Genomic DNA, 21215 nt, shown 5'->3' on the forward strand with positions numbered 1-21215 from the left:
CATCCTGAAGTGATTGCCATCATGCCTGACCTCAGCTAAAAGCCAGCAACGAGCTGTGAAGTACTAATGCCATATATTGGTCTGCTTACAGGAGAAGGTAAGATACGTGTTCATGCAAAATAAAAAGATTAATACGTGAACATTGCTGTAACCTTTCCCAGGTCAAGGGTAGGGCTCTGTGTATCACCATGCATTAATGACTTGGCAATCGTTAAGATGAGGTTTAGGAACACATTAACCACCCATCTACCCAAAACTCTGCTCCGAGGTAAGAGGCAGCAAGGATCTGCACCAATTAAGGAGGGAGATTAAACGTGAGGATAGGTTTTGTTACACAGCTCAGCCTTTTATCTCCCGCGGAGACCTTTTGAAAACGTTCGTGTAATTGTCTGTAATTGAAGTACACTACTGTACCTAGATCACAGATTATGCTCAGCAAAACTTGCAATATTAAAAGTAAAAACAAAAAAAAAACCAAACCCAAAAAACCCCTTCAGAAGTAACAAATAGCAGGAAATATGAACCATTTTTAAGTGTGAATTTACACTGAACATCCAGTCCTGCATCTTTCAGCTCTGAGTTTCTCTGTCACTTGTTTCAAGCTGAATCACTTATGAAAGCAGTGGGGAAATTCCCCAGTCTTTCAATTTAGAGGACTGATGTATCTTCATGGGACACGTTTACATTTTGCGACCTCCCTCTCTACCCAGTTTGGTTCTCACTGTGTCAATACATAAATAAACAAATAAATAAACGTGACCTATCATCAAACAGGGCTTCAGATACTGCTTTAGATTTTTTTTTTATTGGTCTCAAAAAGAGAAATTTTATCCTAACTTTCAAGGCTGAGGCTTCCTGATTTGTTTTGCACCTGGAGAGTGTAGAGCAAGGTCACCTCAAAAGCACATGTAACAATGATCTGGTTGACCTTGCACAACAGAGTGAAAACTTTTCTGTGTGTCTCCCCTGTTTCTCACAGCAGTGAAAGGTCTGTGCTTGGACAGGCTGGAACACACCGCTCTCCATCAGACCACTGTTTGGAGCACCATCTGTCAAGATCAGTTGCAGGATACAATAACATCCTGTAAGTCTCTGGAGACTTTGGAAAGTCTTTGGAGACTTTGGAAAGTCTTTGGATCTCTGCGAGGACCAGGGATAAATACTAAGGAATGTGTATAACACTTTTCATCAGAAAATTTGTCCTTTAGGTGGAGCAGACATGTCATATCCCTGGGTAAGTGATGAGATGGCTGTGTGTTCCTTCAAGTTGATGGTTAGTTTGCTCATTAGGCAATCCTAATTTCTGTGCTTCCCAAGTTACTTCTTGCCAGCTGACCCGCAATTATTGACTAAGGGAAAATCCCTATCCCACCCCAGCTGTGAAGTAAAACAAAATAGTTAATTCCCATGTTTTTGTACTCCCCCTCTCTTTTCTTTCCCAGAGACCGTCAAAATTCTATCAATCCCAGCCTAATATTCCAGCCACACAAATTAATTTCAGCTGATGCACATGCTTTGTTGTCATGGTTTAGCCCTGACCAGCAACTGAGCCCCACACAGCCAATCGCTCACTCTCCCCAGTGGGATGGGGAGGGAATTGGAAGACTGGAAGTGAGAGAATTCATGGGTTGAAATCAAAACAGATTAATAGGACATGCAAAAAGAGGAAGATAACAGCAACAGAGCATACACCAAATGAGTGATGAGCAGCACAATTTCTCTCCAGACAAAGTTGATGGGGTACAAGACCCCCCAGCTGCCATGCAAGCCCCCCAAATCACCCAGACTCTCAGCCCACATGTGCAAGCAAAGCAAGCCAAGGAATTACTTCTCCACTTCGCTCAGGCAGGCAGGTGTTCAGCCAGCACCCCTAATTCGATGCCATGCAAGAATCCACCTGCTGCACCAGGCCCCCAGCTACTGCTCGGCCCCTCAGCCCACCCCCAGTTATACACTGAGCATGATGTCATATGGTACCTTCTTATAGATAATCTTTGGCCAGTTTGGGTCAACTGCCCTGGCTGTGTCCCCTTGGTCACCCCCCACCTTCTTGTTGTGAGAAGCTGAAAAGTCCTTGACTGCTTGGCAACAAGTAAACCATCCCTGTGTTCTCAACATTGCTCATATCCTCAGTACCAAGCACAGCACGACACCAGCTTCCATGAAGAAAATTAACTCCATCCCTGCTGAAATCAGGACAGTTCTGGTTTAGAAGCTGTTTTCTATTCTTTAATCTGTTATACTCCAAAAAGAGCCTTCCAGGTTCCTTCATTTTCTTTGAATGAACGGATGGATGTCCACCAGCTCTGCCTAGCCACACCTTTAGAAAGAACTGAGCAGAACTTGATGATATATGATGCCTCTCCAATGACTGGCTTCCCATCAAAATAACCCCTCAATGTGTTTGAGCTGCTTTGTGCAGTGTTTTGAATCAGCTGACATGATCACATACTTTGCAATTTTATTATACAAGGCCCTCTTCTGCAAGAAATTTTTTAGATTGCCTGAATTTCCAAATCCATTAATTAAAAAAAAAACCCAAAAGATTCCAAATAAAGTGGAAGTATGGAAATATAGAATAGCCTATGGTGAACCACCATGGTTGTTTAAGCCTTTTTTTCATGACTGAACATGATCAGTTTGGGTTTTATTCTGCACATGAACTACTCTATATGGTTTCTCCTTCTGCCTAACATACAGCCACTACTTATTTCACTGATCATTCACCACCTTTCCCAGCATTTATGATATTCATGGTCATTCTTCAGAGCCCATTCAGATCTACAGCTGAATCTACACCTGAATCTGCTAGCTATGAACTGATCTGATATTTGTATTAGTGTCTTAGTTTCAAATTATATTTTATTTAGCACAAAATACTAAGATGACATACACTAGACAGTAAAAGCAAAACCAAACTGGTCTCTCTCATCTTTGTGTTATGGCCCTTTTGTTTGATTCTTACAGATCCACATGATGCCATTTTCAAAAGGCAATTTGCTCTACAGCAACAGGACAAAATCACCACGTGAACAAAATCACATCCACCCGTGTATAAAATTCTACTGTAGCCTGCAGAACACACTATCAAAGATTATACAAGTGTACTTAATCACAGTTAATCATTAGTAAGCTGGTATTTATGAAACTCTTACTCATTTTCTTGCAATCAGGACCCCGATAGGCTCAAAACTGCACTCGCCATATGAATCCGGCAAGGTCAGACTCCAGTTTCATGTATACCAATAATTAATCTAATTAAGGACTGAAAGGGACTTGTTAATCTACTGTGTGTGGAACTTCAGCTGCCTGGAAGATATAAAGAAGTAGGTCATGAGAAACTGCCAAAAATGGAAACAAAAAGGCCCATTTGAAACACTCCCGCACGTATCCTCGCACATGGAAGTAAGCAAACAGGAAAGTGACAGCAGTGGAATGAAAACAGAAGCTCAACACTCAGTGGTTCGTATAATTTTAATTAGCTGTAAAGGAAAAAAAAAACACAAAACCATAGAGGCACTATTGTTCATGAAAGCCTACGGATTTCTTCCTCCAGAAGATAAGCTAAGTTAAGAATGTTTTGGAAACTCCGGATTAACACTTCATGGCTGTTGCTAGGACCTGAGTGTACGTGCAACAGCAACTGCTGTGGTTCTACTCCACCAAGACAGGGCTGAGGAAAGCCCTGAGCAGGGAAATGAGCAGTGGGAGATTTAATGGGAGATTTGCTAATTAGGAGTAATAGATATCCACCTTTTTACTACGGCACGTGTGAGTGGACAGAGCAAAGGGAGAGGTGAAAGGAGGCAGAAAATGGGGAGTGAGAGTTGAAAAGAGGCAATGGGAAGCACGAAGCACAGAGAGAGGCAGCAGCATAACCTGCTTCACAGTAGGAGACGGAGGAAAGCGATGCACGGGCTGCTTGGGAATGCTGCTGTCTATTCCTCTCTGTGTGTGGTCCCCAACTGCTTGTGATGTTGGGAAGAAAATAAGGGTATAATGAAAGAAGAGCTGGGAGGCATTAGCTGATAGAAATCTCATACTCCTGCACTTTAAAGTGATAAACAGAACGTTTGACTGCTCGCAATGAGGACAGGAGGTGTGAGATAACGCGGCAGCATTCTAACATATGTTACAGAGTTGCTCATATATAGGAGTTTTGGCAAACACGAGGAGGTAATCTATAAGAAGATACTAACAGCGTGTGCATCAACACTACATGGTGACTCAACATTGGAAAAGCGAGCAAGAGTGGTGAAAAAACACAGTTCCCAAGAAAAAACAAAAGGAGAACTGTATAGGTTGGGGACTGGGCTGTTGGAAAGCAGCCTTGGCAAGAATGACATGGGTGTCCTGGGGGACAGCAGGATGACCATGAGCCAGCAATGTGCCCTCGTGGCTAAGAAGGCCAATGGCATCCTGGGGTGTATTAGAAGGGGGGTGGTTAGTAGGTCAAGAGAGGTCCTTCTCCCTTTCTCCTCTGCCCTGGAGAGACCCCACCTGGAATATTGTGTCCAGTTCTGGGCCCCTTGGCTCAAGAAGGACACAGAACTCCTTGAAAGAGCCCAGCACAGGGCCACCATGATGATGAAGGGAGTGGAACACCTTCCTGATGAGGACAGGCTGAGGGAACTGGGCCTCTTTAGCCTGGAGAAGAGGAGACTGAGGGGTGATGTATTAATGTTTATAAATATGTAAAGGGTGAGAGTCAGGAGGACAGAGCCAGGATCTTCTCAGGGATGGCAGTGACAGGACAAGGGGCAGCGGGTGCAGCTGGAGGAGAGGAAGTTCCATGTGAATATAAGGAGGAACTTTTTCACTGTGAGGGTGACAGAGCCCTGGGACAGGCTGCCCAGAGAGGTTGTGGAGTCTCCTTCTCTGGAGACATTCACACCCCACCTGGATGTGTTCCTGTGAGATTTAGTCTGGGTGATCCTGCTCTGACAGGAGGGGTTGGACTGGATGCTCTTTCAAGGTCCCTTCCAGGTCCCCTGGGAGGAGGTCCCTTCCAACCTTCTGTGATTCTGTGATATGGTGTCTGCTTTAGTGGTAAGTTGCCAGTGAGAGATCAAAATCATGTGTTGGTTGATGCAACATGAAGGTACCGTAACATTTAAATTACATGAGTAGCTCAGATTTATTTCTTACACATGCTGTCACCTGGCCAGTACTACTAGAGTGCTGCTTCTTGCTCTCTTTCCATAGGATATCTCAGCTGCTTTACATCTTCACATTCCCTAGGCTGAGACCTTAAAAGATCTTTAGTTTTAAGTATCTGCAGGTGGCTTCGTGTTTATATCAAGCTTCTCAGAGCCACAGGGATTTCATGTCTGATGTCCTCCCCACTTTGCAGCCTCTGTCCAGGAGCTCTGTAGGCAATTCCCTCTACTGGGAAAAGGGGAAGCTGCTGCAGTAAGGTTCCTGTGGGTAAGCTATACTCTTCCTACTTCCTCACATGACGTTTAGGTGTTCACAGCAAAGAACTTGTTGTTTTACAACAGCAGTCCTTCCTCACTGTTATGTTACATGTAATATCTGTTCTGAAGATCAAGTGCCCCACTGCTTGGATTTTTTGACCCTCAGATTCTAAAGGACCTCATACACCTTATCTACCACCTGAGGATACACTATATGTATATAGAGTATGTATGTGTGTGTATGATCAACACAGCTTATAGCATCACTGACATCTTGAGATAAATGACAATTTCTTATACTACAGATGCCCAATCAACTCCAGCTTTGACTATTCGATTCTCCATAGAAATTGTGGACTCACAAGCAGTCAAATAAAGTAACAATGATGGGCCCTCAGAGTCTTGCTGATCATAAACCTGTATTGCTTTCCCACAAAAGCATTCAATTTAGATTATTCTACTGTGAAATTGTCTTTTACATAAACTAAACCTCAAACAATTCTACTTATTACTAGGTTGAGTCTGCTTCTGAAAGAAGCTGCATGAGCTTATTACACTCTGCTCTGACTTGGTGGGAATGACTGAAATAGGCTAATAGCTAATTAACTAATTCAGCATGAGGCTGACTAACACAGCCACTTGAAGGAATGGTTTAGGTGCTAATTCTTCTCACAAAGGTAACACAAAACACTGGTAAGACCTCAAGAAACCACTGCATCTCGTATTATAACAGAACATGTTATTAACAGGACAAGGGAAAAACATCACATACCCTGGAAACACATGACTGGTATTCATAGAATCACAGAATCACCTGGGTTGGAAGAGACCCTTAGTCCAACCACAGCCTAACCCTGACTAGTCCACCTCTGGATCATGTCCCCAAGCACAACACCTACACGCCTTTTAATTACCTCCAGGGATGGTGGCTTCACCACCTCCCTGGGCAGCCTGTCCCAATGCTTGACAACCCTCTCAGTAAAGAAATTCTTCCTGATATCTCACCTAAATCTCCCCTGGTGCAATTTCAAGAAAAGAAGAGACCAACCCCTGAGAGAAGAGACCAACCCTGACATCTCTGCAACTGCCTTGTTGTAAAGAAGCTCACAATTATTAACTGTGATCGTACAAATGTGGTGTAAGGGACTGGTGAGAGCGTCACGCTCACATAAACACTCTTACTGATGCATCTTTCCCTTCTGACATCCCCAACAAGTGTCTAATTTTAACAGAAGCACAGCAATTTAATTTTGCTACTTCTCTACCACAAAATGAAATAATTGTAAATACAGAGTTGTTGGAAACATAATTGCCATTCTTCTATTTAATCAACTAAGTAAATCATGTGGTATCAACCTTTGAGTGTGGTCCTAGCCTCTGTGGAAGTAATGTAAACAGACTTCCAAGAATATTCACTTATTTATTCCTGTGAGATCAAATGATTACCAGAAGTGCTGTCTTCCTTTATTAGGAAACATGACATCAAAAGGCTTGGCAGGAAAATCTGCTCCTCCTATGGAAACCTCACTTATCCCAGGATGAACAGAATATTCCACAATTCTCCTAACACACATTGTGCAGGGACAGAGAGACTATACAACGTCCTGGCAAAATCTAGCCATTACAGTATCCCACCTTGGGAGTTAATGGCTGAGCACTCATTTGAGAAAGCTTCTGATCACTTTGAAGACATCAAATAATCCTAAATGCAAAGAATATCCAGTTTTATTAAACTTACAATATTCCTCCAAAAGAAATGGAACTGTTTTCCACTTTTCATTGTAAGCAACTCCTATAGAATCTCTCCTTCTCTAAATGAGAATTTTTAGATATTATCCCAAAGACAGGAACACTGACATCATTAAGGGTGGAAGAAGACTACCTGGTGGAAGAAGACTACCTAAGACTCCTCATTCTTACTGAAACATTTCACCTGAAGAGTAACAGGATAAAACACTTTAACACAGAGCTGAATTTCTGGAGTGGGTATTGATTCTGGATCACAGAGTCCAGTTCTTTTTGTTTCCTCTCTGCCCTCTCAAACCTTAAGGGTTGCTCAGCTTCATGAAGGGCAGATGGCACCAAGTTCAGCAATATTTAACGCTCACAGGTTTCAGCAAGGAAATCAGTGCAAGGAAATCTCAGGTCCAGTTGTCCTCAAAGAGAAGTTGTTCTCAAAGGGTTTACAAAGCAAATGGCCTCACCCTAGGCAATGGGGCTCTAACTCCACAGTAATGCATAAAAATATATGTTGTTTCCTATTCCATCAGAGTTTTGTACTTCAAAGTTGAGTGAATGTCTGCACCATGCTTCTTCTGAAACAGCCCTTTAATTCCTACGTCCCATCAGCTGACTCAAATGCGAGGGCTTACCATAAGGGAGGACTGAATCAATGCAAAAGCTTCCCTATCTTCCTCCAAATCTTAGTCAAAAAGATGAAATAACAATTCCACGAAGGCTGCAGTTTACAGTTTTCAAATGAACATTGATTTATTATTTTTATTCTTCTTTTTTCTAGGATTGTCTGCACGATTTCCTCTTAAAAAACATGACTGACACGTATAGAATCATAGAATCATGGAATGGTCTGGGTTGGAAGGGACACCAAGGAGCACAGAGTTCCAACCCCCCTGCCACAGACAGGGCCACCAACCTCCAGGCCTGGAGCTACAGTACCTTTCTGTTTCTGCTCAGGTTCTGTAACATGCAGCTTTCAAGCAGTTAAACACAGCTGGTATCATTCTTCACCATGCCTTTATATCAAAGTCAATGGCAGGATGAATTTGGCTTGCCAGCTCGGTAATTATTGCCATGTAATGATGACTCAAAGTGCTGCTGTGGCTTGAAGACTCGTTCAGTTAGATACATATGCTTATTGTTTGACAAAGGGAATGACACAGTTCCCCATATGTCTTTTTTTTTTTCTATTCATCTATGAGACTTTCTTTATTTTGGCATTACTGGCCAGTAGGATAGCAGGCCATTTGTACACAATTATGGCTGTAAACAGATTGGGAATGCTCGAATGTTGCAGATAAATAGCTACTGTGCATATTCAGAGCAGCTCAGCAGTGCACAGGCTAATCTAAATGGAGAATTTAGCACGTGTTCACATCATTTGCAACACTCAGCATGTGCTGTAGAAATGGCTGATGCATCCACACCGAAATTCAATGTGGACAAGATGCATCAAGCCAAGTGTACACGAACAAGCAACCTACAAAGTGTTTATTCATGTCTTCCTGCCTGGGAAATCCCAGGCAAAAGCACAGGAGCCATAAGCAGTGGTTCCTATTGAGATTGTAATCTAGGTTTCTGGGTTTTTGAAATGGAGAATCTCATTGATTACTGTGACTGTATTGAGACACTGTGAAATGCATTCTCATTATGCTTTAATTTTTCAAATACACAAATCTTCACCTAAATATACCCCAAAGCTGAAGAATCTTACCCTAAAGATTTTTTCTCCCTCTGCATTTAAGATACTGTTGCACGCACTTAGAACATGCTGGTTAAACAAGCCAGAAGAATACTATGACTAACTAATGAGTCAAGAAATAATGTTTGCTGGAGACATCAGGATTCTTTGAGTAAATAGCAGAATGGAAATGGGGGAAAACCAAAAGCTTTAGAAATACCTAGCCTTTTGTGTCTTTCCAATAAGTTTCACCAAACACTTAATGCAACATCTATTCTTGAATGCTTAAAAAATGCTCCATCAACACTGGAAGCTCTAGACATACCAAGAATGAAGTGAAGGTTGAATAATGTGAATCACCATTCCCCATCCTGGATAGAGTAACGAATTATTGTGAGCAACCACAAGGCAAGCACAGACTGGAAGAGCCAATCTCTGAGTAATGCTCTGAAAAGGTTTTACTGCCATCTACAGATAATAGTAATCAGTGCACCAGTAACAATGAAAAGAATAAATACTACACGACGAATAGCAGGAGTTATTAGGAGGAAAAGCAGTTATGTATGTATGCAATCGTGAAGCTAACCTGAAAATCTTCACAGGTTTTTCTTTTTTCCTTTTTTTTTTTTTTTCCTTTTTCATGGTAAAAATATAACTGTGCACAGGAACACCAGCTGCCTTCATCATCTTAAGTTGTTTGAGATCTACAAATACAATGTCTGCCCCTGCCTGAAAATAAACACAAAGTACTAACACTTTCCTTGTGTTTAAACTAGGAATTATTAAGTGCTGATTTTCATATAATAAATTCTCTATTAAAATGTCTTAAATAACCAATGGCTCTGCATGAGAGGAGTTAGCAAAAGCACAAAATGTTTAACTGTAATGTAAATATCTGCTCATACCTATACTCTCCAGTTACTTGTAGATGGGCATAGCTACACAAACATCTTCCATTTAGAGTCTTCTGTTAATCTCAGGCTTCCTAGTCAGGTTAGTTCCCTGGGCAGAACACAAACTGGCATAACACAAGACGAGTCACTTTATAGAGATTTTCCTTCAGCTGTTCTGAGCAGCTAGCACAGTACTTCAGTTCCCTCTTGTCCCTTTGCTTTCCACTCTGCCTCATCAGCACATGCTGCCAAAGCATCTTCACTTCCTCCCTAAGCCAGCTAACTAGCTGAGCAGCTACCCTATTAAAATCCTCTTCCAAAAGTCTTGCTCTAAACCCACAGGATAATTGTGTGGTAAAAGGAAAAGAGATGAGGAAAGCTGTGGATTTAAGGGATTGAGGGAGAACAGCAACAGGAATTAGAACATTCCAGTGTCTCTGTAATTAAACTAAATTGCTATATTTAGACACCGCACGGAACTGTTCTCAAGAATTATTCAGCATTTTCCATAGCAGTTTAAATTTGGTCTATTTAAACAAACAAATAAATTAGCAAGCAGACAGTCAAGAGAAATTAAGCTTCCCAGTTTTGAAGACAGCCCAGCAGCCAGTTTTGAAGTCAGCAGCCAGACCCGGGTGCAGTAGGTATCTGAGCTCTCAGTGCTACCTCTGTACATGCAGAAGGAAAGGCAGTAGTGGCATTTTTATGCTTTTATACCTTAGTAGAAAATCACAGAATCACAGAATGACTAGATTGGAAAAGATCTTTGAGATCATCGAGTCCAACCATTCCTGTCCTATGCTAAACCATATCCCTGAGCACCTCATCTACCCGTCTGTTAAACACACCCAGGGATGGTGACTCAACCCCCTCCCTGGGCAACCACATCCCCATGACTCTTTCAGGGAAGATTTTTTTCTTTTCCTAACAAAAAATCCTTTCTGTCTTGATCTGTTACCTTCTGCAATCTTCAGTGTTACTACTAAAGGGCTGAGGCCTGCTTTGGTTAGATGGGTTGTAAAGCAGGTGCAAGGCCTGTGCCTTGAGACTCCATGCATTGCAATCAACAGTATGAAGTCTAGCTGGAGCATGGTTATCATCAGCACTCCACAGGAGTCAAGATACAGGGGCTGATAGTATTTAAAGCATCTGGGAACAGATGATGGGACAGAGGGCTTTGCTGGAAGTCTGAGGGGGACCCAAACATCTGGGTGCAGGTGGTTTTGTAAGGCTTTTTTAAAGGACATTCACCAGGCTGGAAAAACTAACTGACTTCTGAGTTCAACAAAGGCAAATGCAAAGTCATAATGCTGCTGAGAGAGTTACAGCACAGGCTGGGACCAGATAGCAACACAGCAGACCTGAAGAAGAAGACCTGGAGTGCTTGTGGAGGGCAAGTTGACCATGAGTCAGCCATATGCCTTGCTGCAAAGCAGTCTGGTATTTCTGTTTGGCTTCTAAAGAGAAGCAGCTATTCCCTTCTAGTCAGCACCATTTCTGGATACAGTCAGGGTCTCCACTACAGGAAGGAGACTGACACACAGGTGCTACTTCAGTCAACGTGCACCAAGATATTTAGGGGTCTAGGCCACTCAATATACAAAAGACCTGGCACTGTTCAGTCTTAAGAATGTACTCAAGAATATATTGCCAATGAAATGCAAAAGTACTGGAGACAGAAAGCCTAAACATGGATGAGTATATATAGTTCCATTGTATGCAAAATGTGAAATAATTCTGGGAATGCAGATATAACAGCACTTGGTACCAAGTAAAAGCAAAAGTAGCTTTTGCAAAATATAACATTAAATTGTAAAATGTGCTGTGAAGCTCCTAGAAGTCTTTACTTGTATAATCTTGACATATCAGTAAATACACTTACTAGTGTTATGAGCTATACCCCAAATTAAGCCTGCAACACTGTATACTAGCTACATGTGCATTCAAGGTCCGTGGAACAAACTAGCTTTCTGTGTAACTACATAGGACTATTAAAAAAACCATTAAGAATGTATTTCAAAAATCAAGAACTGAGATGTCAAAATACTTCTACACCCTACGATGCAAGATTTGGGCTGGTATCCAGTGGTCTCTACAAGTGCTATCAGGACATTTCCAGCTCCTTCCATTTTAAGCCTAGTTGAACATTATCAATGTCCTTCATTGTAAAACAGAAAACAATATATCAGGAAACAACAGAAATAAAATGACACACCAACCATGGCAGTGTAAAAAAGCTAGTCTGAGACTTATGCCAGCTACTACACTTTTCCAGGTACTGCAGGGCTGTTTTCTTTATCTACAGGGTAGATAATCCCTGACATCACTCATTCAGCTAGTACCTGCTTGCTAATATGCCTTGAGCATATATTTAAATTTGTCCCTACACCATTTATATTATTAAAATAAATGCTTTATAGTGTTTATGTATTATGTATATTAAAATAATACTTGATAGCATTAAAAAGATACATAAAATCTTCTTAAGGAACCTCCCCATAAAGTAATATTAAGGTAGTTGAGGTTATTCATAGCTTTCCATTTCACCAGATGTGCCAAAGCTAAGGATGTTACAGCATTTTATAGGACACACAGCCATAGTCTCCTTCAGTTTTCTGACATTCTATTACCTACCATTTGAACTGGCTTGGTAGAACTGGGAAGGCTTTATAAGATTTATTCTCTTTTATGATCAAAATTTTTCACAGTTACACCTTCCTACAAATACTAGGGTGCAAAAGACCTTTCAGCCTTTACTACTCAAAATAAACCTTTCAGACAGAATTTATGATTACTAACATTAACCTGTTGAATAAATAATGATGTTAATGATGGAATTCTTTCATTTCATACATACCACATCATCAAAACATTTATAATTTGACATGCAGGACCATCTTTTCGTATATCTAGACCAACCATAAATTTTCCCTAAATATTTCAGAAAATGTATAATTTGACTTGAATTCCCAACATCAGACATGAATATTAGATTAATTAATATTATTGCATGTTGAAATTTTACGTTTTCCAAAAACGTTTCCACTGTGGAAAAGTAAAGGAAGTCTGTTTATCCGTGGCCACAAAAAGAAAGGAAAAGGAAAGGAATAATGTAATTAATACACATTTTGACCTTTTTTCTTACCTGTGTACCCAAGCAAGCAACCATCATGTGAGTGAGAAGTTTAGCTGCAAACATTGCACACCTGGTGCAGAAGAGGTGGGAGATAATAGCCAAAGTAAAACCTGCACAGAAACAAGAAAAACAAGAAGACCACCAACATGAAGGAAAACGTAAATCTTAGGCTAATAAAACATGCAAGATAAAAAAAAAAACAATGCTGAATATCTTGAAAGTGCAGACAGTTAAAAAAAATACAGAGATAATATATTGATTTTGGTTCAAGCTGAGATCACTATGAACCTATTACTAATGTACTAACTTCTATTAAACTTTCTCATAGGCTGGGAAGCTAAAGTAATTGCTTAATGCAACCCAGCCATTTTTGCTAAACCTTTCTTTTTTAATTTATTTTTTTAAATTTTTCATGATATGGATGATCGTCATAAATGTTAAATATAAAGCATTGTCATTTCCACCCAAAATTGCTTTTAGAAGCAAATAAATTAGGAGATTATTTTATAGGATAATGTAGGAGATAAATTTTAAGATAAATTTAGTGGTCAACTATGGCCTTCTAAATACCAGTCTCCCATTTAATCTGTGTTTAGTGGAGAAAGCAATTGTAGCAGCACTCAGATGGAGTAACGCCACTCTGCATTAATTCATTGTGAACACGAACACAGCAGCAATGGGAAGGGCCCCTTACCTACCAGCAAGTAACTCTTGGAAAAACCCTGGAAGAGCAAGCCAAGGAAAACACTTCTAAAGCTCATCTAGAGTTAGTTGTGCACTTCCACACCACAGCAAGGGCAAGGATTTGGATACTTGGGGCAGACCTTTATTCCTCTCGAGACAGAGTGGTTGCTCAACTACAAGTGTTTCTGAGATATGAATGAAATAAATCATACCAGAAATAATAATTTCTTAACCTTTCAAAAAATTGCCTAGTCACACAGCAATCTACCTATGAAAACTTCAGAAATAATATTGTACTTCACTGTGCTTTTTGGGTTTATTTATGCTTCACACCTAGGTGGAGAAGTTAAGAGAATAAATTATATCCTTACACTTCTTAAGGCCAAAGCAATTTGTTAATCACTAGATTTAAATGTATATAACCACTCAAGGAAACATCTTCAACCAGACAGAGAAACTCAGAGCAAACCCTTAACCAGGCCAAAGTGGTTTAATTTTTAAAATACATTCATATGGCATGTGACTACGAAAAATTACAGGTGGTACTAGGATCTGTAGGTCTTTATTACTTTCAGTTCAGCAAAATATTTCTCTGACCTTCAGTTTCTACAGCATATTGCTTTATTTTTTTTTCTTCCATTGCTTAAGCATTTTACATTCTATGACATATTTCCCTCATAAACTTACCTTTTTTTTTTCCCCATAAACCAGTAACTACATATGGTTGTAATAGCTGGTTGTTTGTTGGTTTCTTTTTTCACTTTTGCTAGCACAGTCTAAGTTAGAAGCTTAACTGTATTTTCAAATCTGCTTATTTTGGATCTTACTAAAATTTACTTTCATCATTGTTAAATGAAACAATTAGTTTGCATGAAGTATGCAAAAACCAGAGGGTATTCTTTTCTTTGTGGGGAAGGGCTCACAGGACTCTGACAGGACTTGAGACACTGTGTAGCTGTGTCTAGAAGGAGACGTGCTGGGGCTCATTGGTCACAAACCCTGGGAAGGTCAAACAACAGTGAAAACTTTTTGGTAAAAAGTGAAAAAGTACTGGGGACGAGTTATGCCTGGCGCCATCCAGAAAAGGAGTAACTAGTCAGCCTTGAAAGAAAGAACAAAACCAAGATGGGTGCAAGAGGTTGAGCTATTAGGCTTAAACTGCTTTTTTCTAACAACGTTCTGAGGGTAGGGAGGCTTTTCAGAGGGATCTGAACAGACTGGATTGATGAGATGAGACCAACAGGATGAAGTTTAACAAGGCCAAGTGTAGAGTGCTGCACATGGGACATAACAACCCCAGGCAGTGCTACAGGCTTGGGGGAGGTTGGCTGGAGAGCTGTCAGGAAGAGAAGGACCTGGAGGTGTTGGTTGACAGCAGGCTGAATATGAGCCAGCAGTGTGCCCGGGCAGCCAAGAAGGCCAATGACATCTTGGCTTGTATCAAAAACAGTGTGGCCAGTAGGTCTGGGGAGGTAATTGTGCCCCTGGACTGGGTATCAGTTCTGGGCTCCCCACCATAAAAAGGACATTGAGGTCCTCGAGCAAGTCCAGAGAAGGGCAACCAGGCTGGCGAAGGGGCTGGAGGGCAAATCCTGTGAGGAACGGCTGAGAGAGCTGGGGATGTTTAGCCTGGAGAAGAGGAGGCTGAGGGAAGACCTTATCACCACCTACAACTACCTGAAGGGAGGTTATAGAAAGGTGGGCGATGGCCTCTTCATCCAGGTGACAGAGGATAGAACAAGGGGAAATGGCATGAAGCTGGGCCAGGGCAGGGACAGATTGGATATTAGGAAAAAACATTTTACTGAAAGAGTTGTCAGGGCTGGAACAGGCTGCCCAGGGAGGGGGTTGAGTCACGTTCCCTGGATGCGTTCAAAAAAAAGGGTAGATGAGGAACTTGGGGACATGGTTTAACATAGGATGGGAAGGGTTGGACTTGATGATCTTCAAAGGTCTCTTCCACCCTTGTGATTCTGTGATTCTTCGATTCTGTAAGTGTTTGTAAGTGTTTTTAAACTAACCAGCAAATAGTAAATGTAAAAATGGCTTCTGTGCTCCAATGAAACTAAGGCATGTACAGGATTTGCAAAATATATAAACTTGTGATCTGCTACAATAAACCGACACTTTGCTTGCATCAAGCTGCGTCCCATCTCTCAATCGTGGCATTTCTTTATCTTCTTTTTTCATTGCTGGAGTTTTAAAGCAACCAAAGAGCCTGTCTTTAGTCTGTTGAGGAAGTTGTCTGAGAGGGGATAAATAGAGGATCTAGCTTCCTGAATGTTTTTTGTTCCTCATGCCATGATGAACTGGTAAACTCTTGCGCTGCTCCCAAGATGTCAGGTAGCAGTTGGCAGCAGAGTGTAACAGAGCTCTACACATATGATACGGAATCTGCCTCCATAAAATTATGGCTTCCTGCTGTAAATTGTCAGCCAAAACAGCCAAAGAACTCTCAGGTTCAGCAGAACAGTGTCTGAAAGATTTGACAAATATTACTCCACTGCTGCTAGGAACACAAAAGAATTTATGATTTTTATCTCTCCCTAAATAAATTACCTTAATGGGGGTTGGGCTGGATGATCTTTAAAGGTCCCTTCCAAACCAAACCAAACCAAACCACAGCAAACCAAACCCAAACCACTCTATGATTCCATGACATATTTCTTTTTTTTATGGTTCAATAAAACATCACAAAGTAACATATTGCTTTGTCGTGCCTTTTTTTTTTTCTTTCTTTCTTTTTTCTCCAGAGGCAAAAGTTGTCAACATGCAAACACCAGACAAGATGCCAACTTCACCAGCATAAAGTTAGTTAACATAATTCCAATATCCCTCCCATTGAAGAACTGTCATCAAATACAAAAGCCACTAAAACCCAATCAATCTTACTGGCCATCAGTTGTTATTACTGAGAAAATGACCTCAAATCAACTCACCTGAAATGCAGATGAATCCAGAAGAGAAAAAAGCTTCATTGTATGATGACAAGTTATCAGTTTGGGCATAAACTGCATAGATGGACATATGAGAACAAGAGCATTCCACGTAATCCGACGTGTCGTCAACCACTTTGCAGAACCCACTATCAGAGAGCCAGCTGCAAAGCAAAAGATTCACAAACCTGGAAATGGACTCATGTACTCTGCATGGTAAGCAGGCTTGAAAATGGTCGCTGTACCTCTGAAGCACCAGTTTTTCTGAACTATTGCACAGTGGTTTTGTATAATATACAGGTGCAATTATTGGAATAGCACTTTACATGAAATTAAAATACTGTTTATACCTTTTTTTTTTACTTTTGTAATTAAAATTTTAATTTATTTTTTTGTAATTAAGATTTTAATTTAACTTTTTTCCACTACAGCAAAGGATACATATAGATATATTTTTAAATCATATGCAACAAGGATGGGATTCTCTGACTTTTCAAATGCTTTGTCATTTAACTCGCACAATATCTGACCCCAGTATAGAGAACACTTCATTTTATATTGGCATTTGTTATTTTTAGCCTAAAAGTCATGGTTTGTTTGTCTTTGAAAAGATCAGGTAAATTCTGTTGCATCTCCTTTCTGAAGAGGAAGAGTTTCTATCACTGACAGATTGATACAATCCAGCCAGTCTAATGAAATCACAGCTAAACCAACTGGACTTCAGCAAGGTACAGAACATAATTCTCTCTGAATTCACCAACTGCCTGAACAGAAAGGGCACACGCAAGTCAAATAATGGGGCACTGAAAAGCAGAGACAGAAAACTTAATTCCATGATTCACAATGGTATGAGTAGCAACAAGGATGGAAAAATAATCATCAGTTCACAATTTCTCAAAAAATACTGTGAGACATCAACTTTAGCTAGTAGCAGCAATATCCAAAACCAACAGGAGATAGTAATAAAAGTAATTTAAAAAGTAACAGACATATAGAGATCACAGCCAAAAGACATGCTAAAATTCTGGTGCAAGGAAAAGTCTAGACAAGATTGGGGTAGACAAAATAATTTCGGGTATGAAACAGACAAACCCACATTTAGGTTATACAGTCAGTAGCAAATATAGGATTGGGAACTGCTATTCCTGCTTCCCTGGGCATTTTCTTTTGGCCAATACTGGGGACAGGTCTAGATAAATCCCTAGTCTGTCCCTTTACAGGTGTTTTTTTGGTTTAGTATCTTTTATGGACCTGAAGAAAAGAGTAGACGTTATCAAATTAGGAACATTCTGAGCCAGTGGCTTGAAGCAATACAAGAAATGCAGGTTTAGTGCTTTACTTTCGTAAGAATGGTCTTGAAGGTTGCCTGATAAAAATTGTAAAGGGTACAAAGTCATTAATATTAATGAGGTGATGCAATTATGGAATTTATGGCATGTCAGCATTTCCTAAAACATCATTGCATAACACTGTTTTGGTGAAAACAGTTAAGAGTAGAAGCCTGAGAAACGTCAGAGAATACCTACACATTTTATTACATTAAGTTTTATGTTTTGGCACAAAGACAGGGACAGTGAGGGAAGAAAGGCAGACAGGAAATGGATTGATTTTATACTTGCAAATGATTTCATTGGAGCTATCACATCCTTGTAACACACAGGCTCATGGTAGAAACTCGAGCACTGAAGAAATGAATAAACTAACCTTTCAGCAGCTTGATTCCAGAGGAGACATAGAGACTGCTGGGGAACAATCCGACTTCCTGTAGCATAAACCCGATAAATGACTTCATTGTTGTCTTTCAGAGGGCGTGAACTCTGACCCTTCAAACTCATGGAAAAAACCTGAAACAACATGAACAAAGTAAATACAAACACGGTAGCAAAGTTCATCAGTCAGCGCTCATCTTAATCAGATGCACACAGATAAATGCTCACATTCTTTTAAATACATTTAAGATGTTTTGAGCAATAGCTAAATCAAACTGATTTCCTGGGGAAAAAAAAAAAATATCACATTATCTTCAAACCTTGTTCTTCAGGGCAAGCTCTTTATCTCCAGTAAGGAACCACTGCTGACTGCTGTATTCTGTGAACTGTACAGATTCACAGTTCTTTTCTTGAGGAGGAGATAACACAAGAGAGACCTCCAGCAAATGTTCAGGTACTTGAATAGAATCTCCATCTTTTCCATCAAATCTGTGTCCATTGATTTGCTGAGGAAACCAGTTGTGAGCCATTATTGCAATGTACGGGCAGCTGTCAAGGATATTTTTACCTCTGCGGAAATGGAAAAGCAATTGGGCTGGTAAGTGGAACTGAGCTTCGTCAAAAAATCAGTCTAAAATTCATGTTAATTGGCACTTTATTCCTCCATCATTTTTAGGCTTTATGACATTTAACAGACAGTTTCTGTGAAAAAAAAAAAAGAGGGGCTGAATTACGATGTACTTCAGCTTCTTCATTTCCCCTCTGGATTTTCCTCACTCTGATCTGCAACTAAAACCCCTTCACAGTATACCAGGTTATCATAATACTCATCTTTATACCTTGATGTAGAGATGACAATGTAAGCTGGGGAGCCTGCTTTGGCAGGGGGGTTGGACCAGATGGTCTCTCAAGGTCCTTTCCAATCCCTATGATTCTATGATTCTATGACTCTACAAGGAGAGGTGTTAAAATGTATGATCTTGCTTAACTTCATATTCCCAACAGATAACTCAAATAAACTTGGAATAAATAATTTGAACTTTCAAATTTGGACACTGTTCAGGGCAGTGCTGATACTTATGCCATTCACTGTCTTTTGGCTAAGATGGTCTTCATACCCCCTACAACTTAGAAAATGGCAAGAAAAGTTACATCTCCAAAAAAAGTTGAGATAGAAATCTAAACCATGATGGTTTTCTGCAGGAAAAAAAAAAAAAAAGCTATTTTTTTCCTAAATTCAACTAGTAGTTGTTTAATAGAATTATAGCCTGAGAAGCCCACTGTTTAAAACCATCAATCTTATATGTCATCTATTCCTGCAGCCAGTTATTTTCCTTGCCCACTGGCCTGACCAATGTTTTATGCACTTGCAGACAAAACTGGCAATTTGAAACTATATGTTAAAACCACAAACAGGTTTTTATTTTTTAAAAAAATAAAATTAAATAACCTCCAAGTGAGCAAAACAAGCCCAGGGAAATCAGAGTATACGGCATTTCTGTGATGGCATGACTGTCTGTGTGGATGAAAGGAGAGCAGTGGGTTTTGTCTGCCTTGACTTCAGCAAGGCTTTTGACACTGCCTGCCACAACATCCTCGTAAGCAAGCTCAGGAAGTGTGGGTTGGATGAGTGGGCAGTGAGGTGGGTTGAGAAGCGGCTGAGAAGCAGAGCCCAGAGGGTTGTGATCAGCAACTCAGAGTCTGGTTGGAGGTCTGTAGTCAGTGGTGTGCCCCTGGGATCAGTGCTTGGTCTGGTCTTAGTCAAAATATTCACCAGTGAAATGGATGAGGGGACAGGGTGTGCTGATGATACCAACTATACAAGAAGACTGCACTGCTGTTTAGAGAGACCTGGACAGGCTGGAGAGTTGGGTAGAGAGGAACCAAATGAAATTCCATAAGAACAAGTGAAGGTTTCTGCACCTAGGGAAGGATAATCCTAGGCACCAGGATGATACTGGGACAGGCTGCCCAGAGAGGTTGTAGAGTCTCTTTCTCTGAAGAAGTCTCTGAGAAGCATCCTGCCTGCATGCTGTCCTGTGGAGCCTGCTCAAGGTGATGCTGCTTTAGCAGGGGTTTAACTGGATGGTCTCCAGAGGACCCTGCCAATCCCTACCAGTCCTGAATCTGTGAATTGAAGTTTACTAACCTTTCTCCTGGTGATCCACACATTATCCCAGTCAATAGGGAAAAAGCAAACTTCTCTGTCACCTCAGCAAGCAGGCTATATCCTCGTGTGTCCTCACGTTTTGGGCTAGCCAGGGCACAGAGTATCTCATAGAAAAGACTTCTACTTTTATCAGTGAGTAACTGCTTTTCACCTACATCTGTAACCTAATGAGAGGAGAAAAACCACAAATGTTTTATGGACAGAAGTCTGCTTATAACATTTCCTCATAAAATTATCATTTTTATCCCAGTGCTCATTCTGGAAGTTCAGAATATTTCTTCCATCTCCTGATCACTGTTACCAAGGCATGAGGTGCAGCCTACGTCAAAACTACATAAAAACATGCTTACTGACAGGGGTCTGGTTATTAAAAGAAACTGTGAGGAATTTTTCAATCTTTCACAAATCAAAGACTGAGTCCTGAGAGTTTTTTACACAATTTTCTCTTTCCTATATTGAAAAAGCAATAATCAGAAATGACTTGTTGTTTATGACTATGATTGTATTGCTTTGTGTCTAGGTATTTTAACATTTCTCCAGCTCCCATGCATTATTCCATAAGTCCAGAAGACCCAGGAAGGCATAAAATGAGTTTTTTTAAAACTTAGCACAATGTTTAAGTGCTCATCTACCCTGACCACCTAATTCCCAAAGGTTCTGCAGGAAACAAGACTGTTTTCATGAGCGGTTAAAAGCACAACAGACTCCAGGTGGTCCTGGTAGGATTCGCTTGTGTGGTGACAGCAGTCAGCTGTGGAGTTCTGAGCAAACCTTGGGTCTCACCATCTTGTGCCACAGCTAAAACTGAAAAAGATGAGGCCTGAGAATCAAGAAACCATAAGCAGCTCTGTG

The 21215-nt window shown here is 40.5% G+C and overlaps 1 protein-coding gene across 1 annotated transcript in view; it reads right to left on the reverse strand.

Moving 5' to 3' along the window:
• Window positions 1–21215, reverse strand: part of ADGRV1 (adhesion G protein-coupled receptor V1) — a gene marked incomplete at its 5' end in the record, with an annotated part of 304575 nt that overhangs the window by 158377 nt on the left and 124983 nt on the right. The window contains 5 exons of the mRNA XM_084279017.1: window positions 12874–12974; window positions 16488–16648; window positions 18189–18328; window positions 18514–18763; window positions 20343–20527. Of these exons, the coding sequence (XP_084135143.1) occupies window positions 12874–12974; window positions 16488–16648; window positions 18189–18328; window positions 18514–18763; window positions 20343–20527 (837 nt within the window). The remainder of the gene's footprint in view (window positions 1–12873; window positions 12975–16487; window positions 16649–18188; window positions 18329–18513; window positions 18764–20342; window positions 20528–21215) is intronic.

Source organism: Gallinula chloropus, assembly GCF_964237585.1.
Source record: "Gallinula chloropus genome assembly, chromosome: Z".
Taxonomy (NCBI): domain Eukaryota; kingdom Metazoa; phylum Chordata; class Aves; order Gruiformes; family Rallidae; genus Gallinula; species Gallinula chloropus.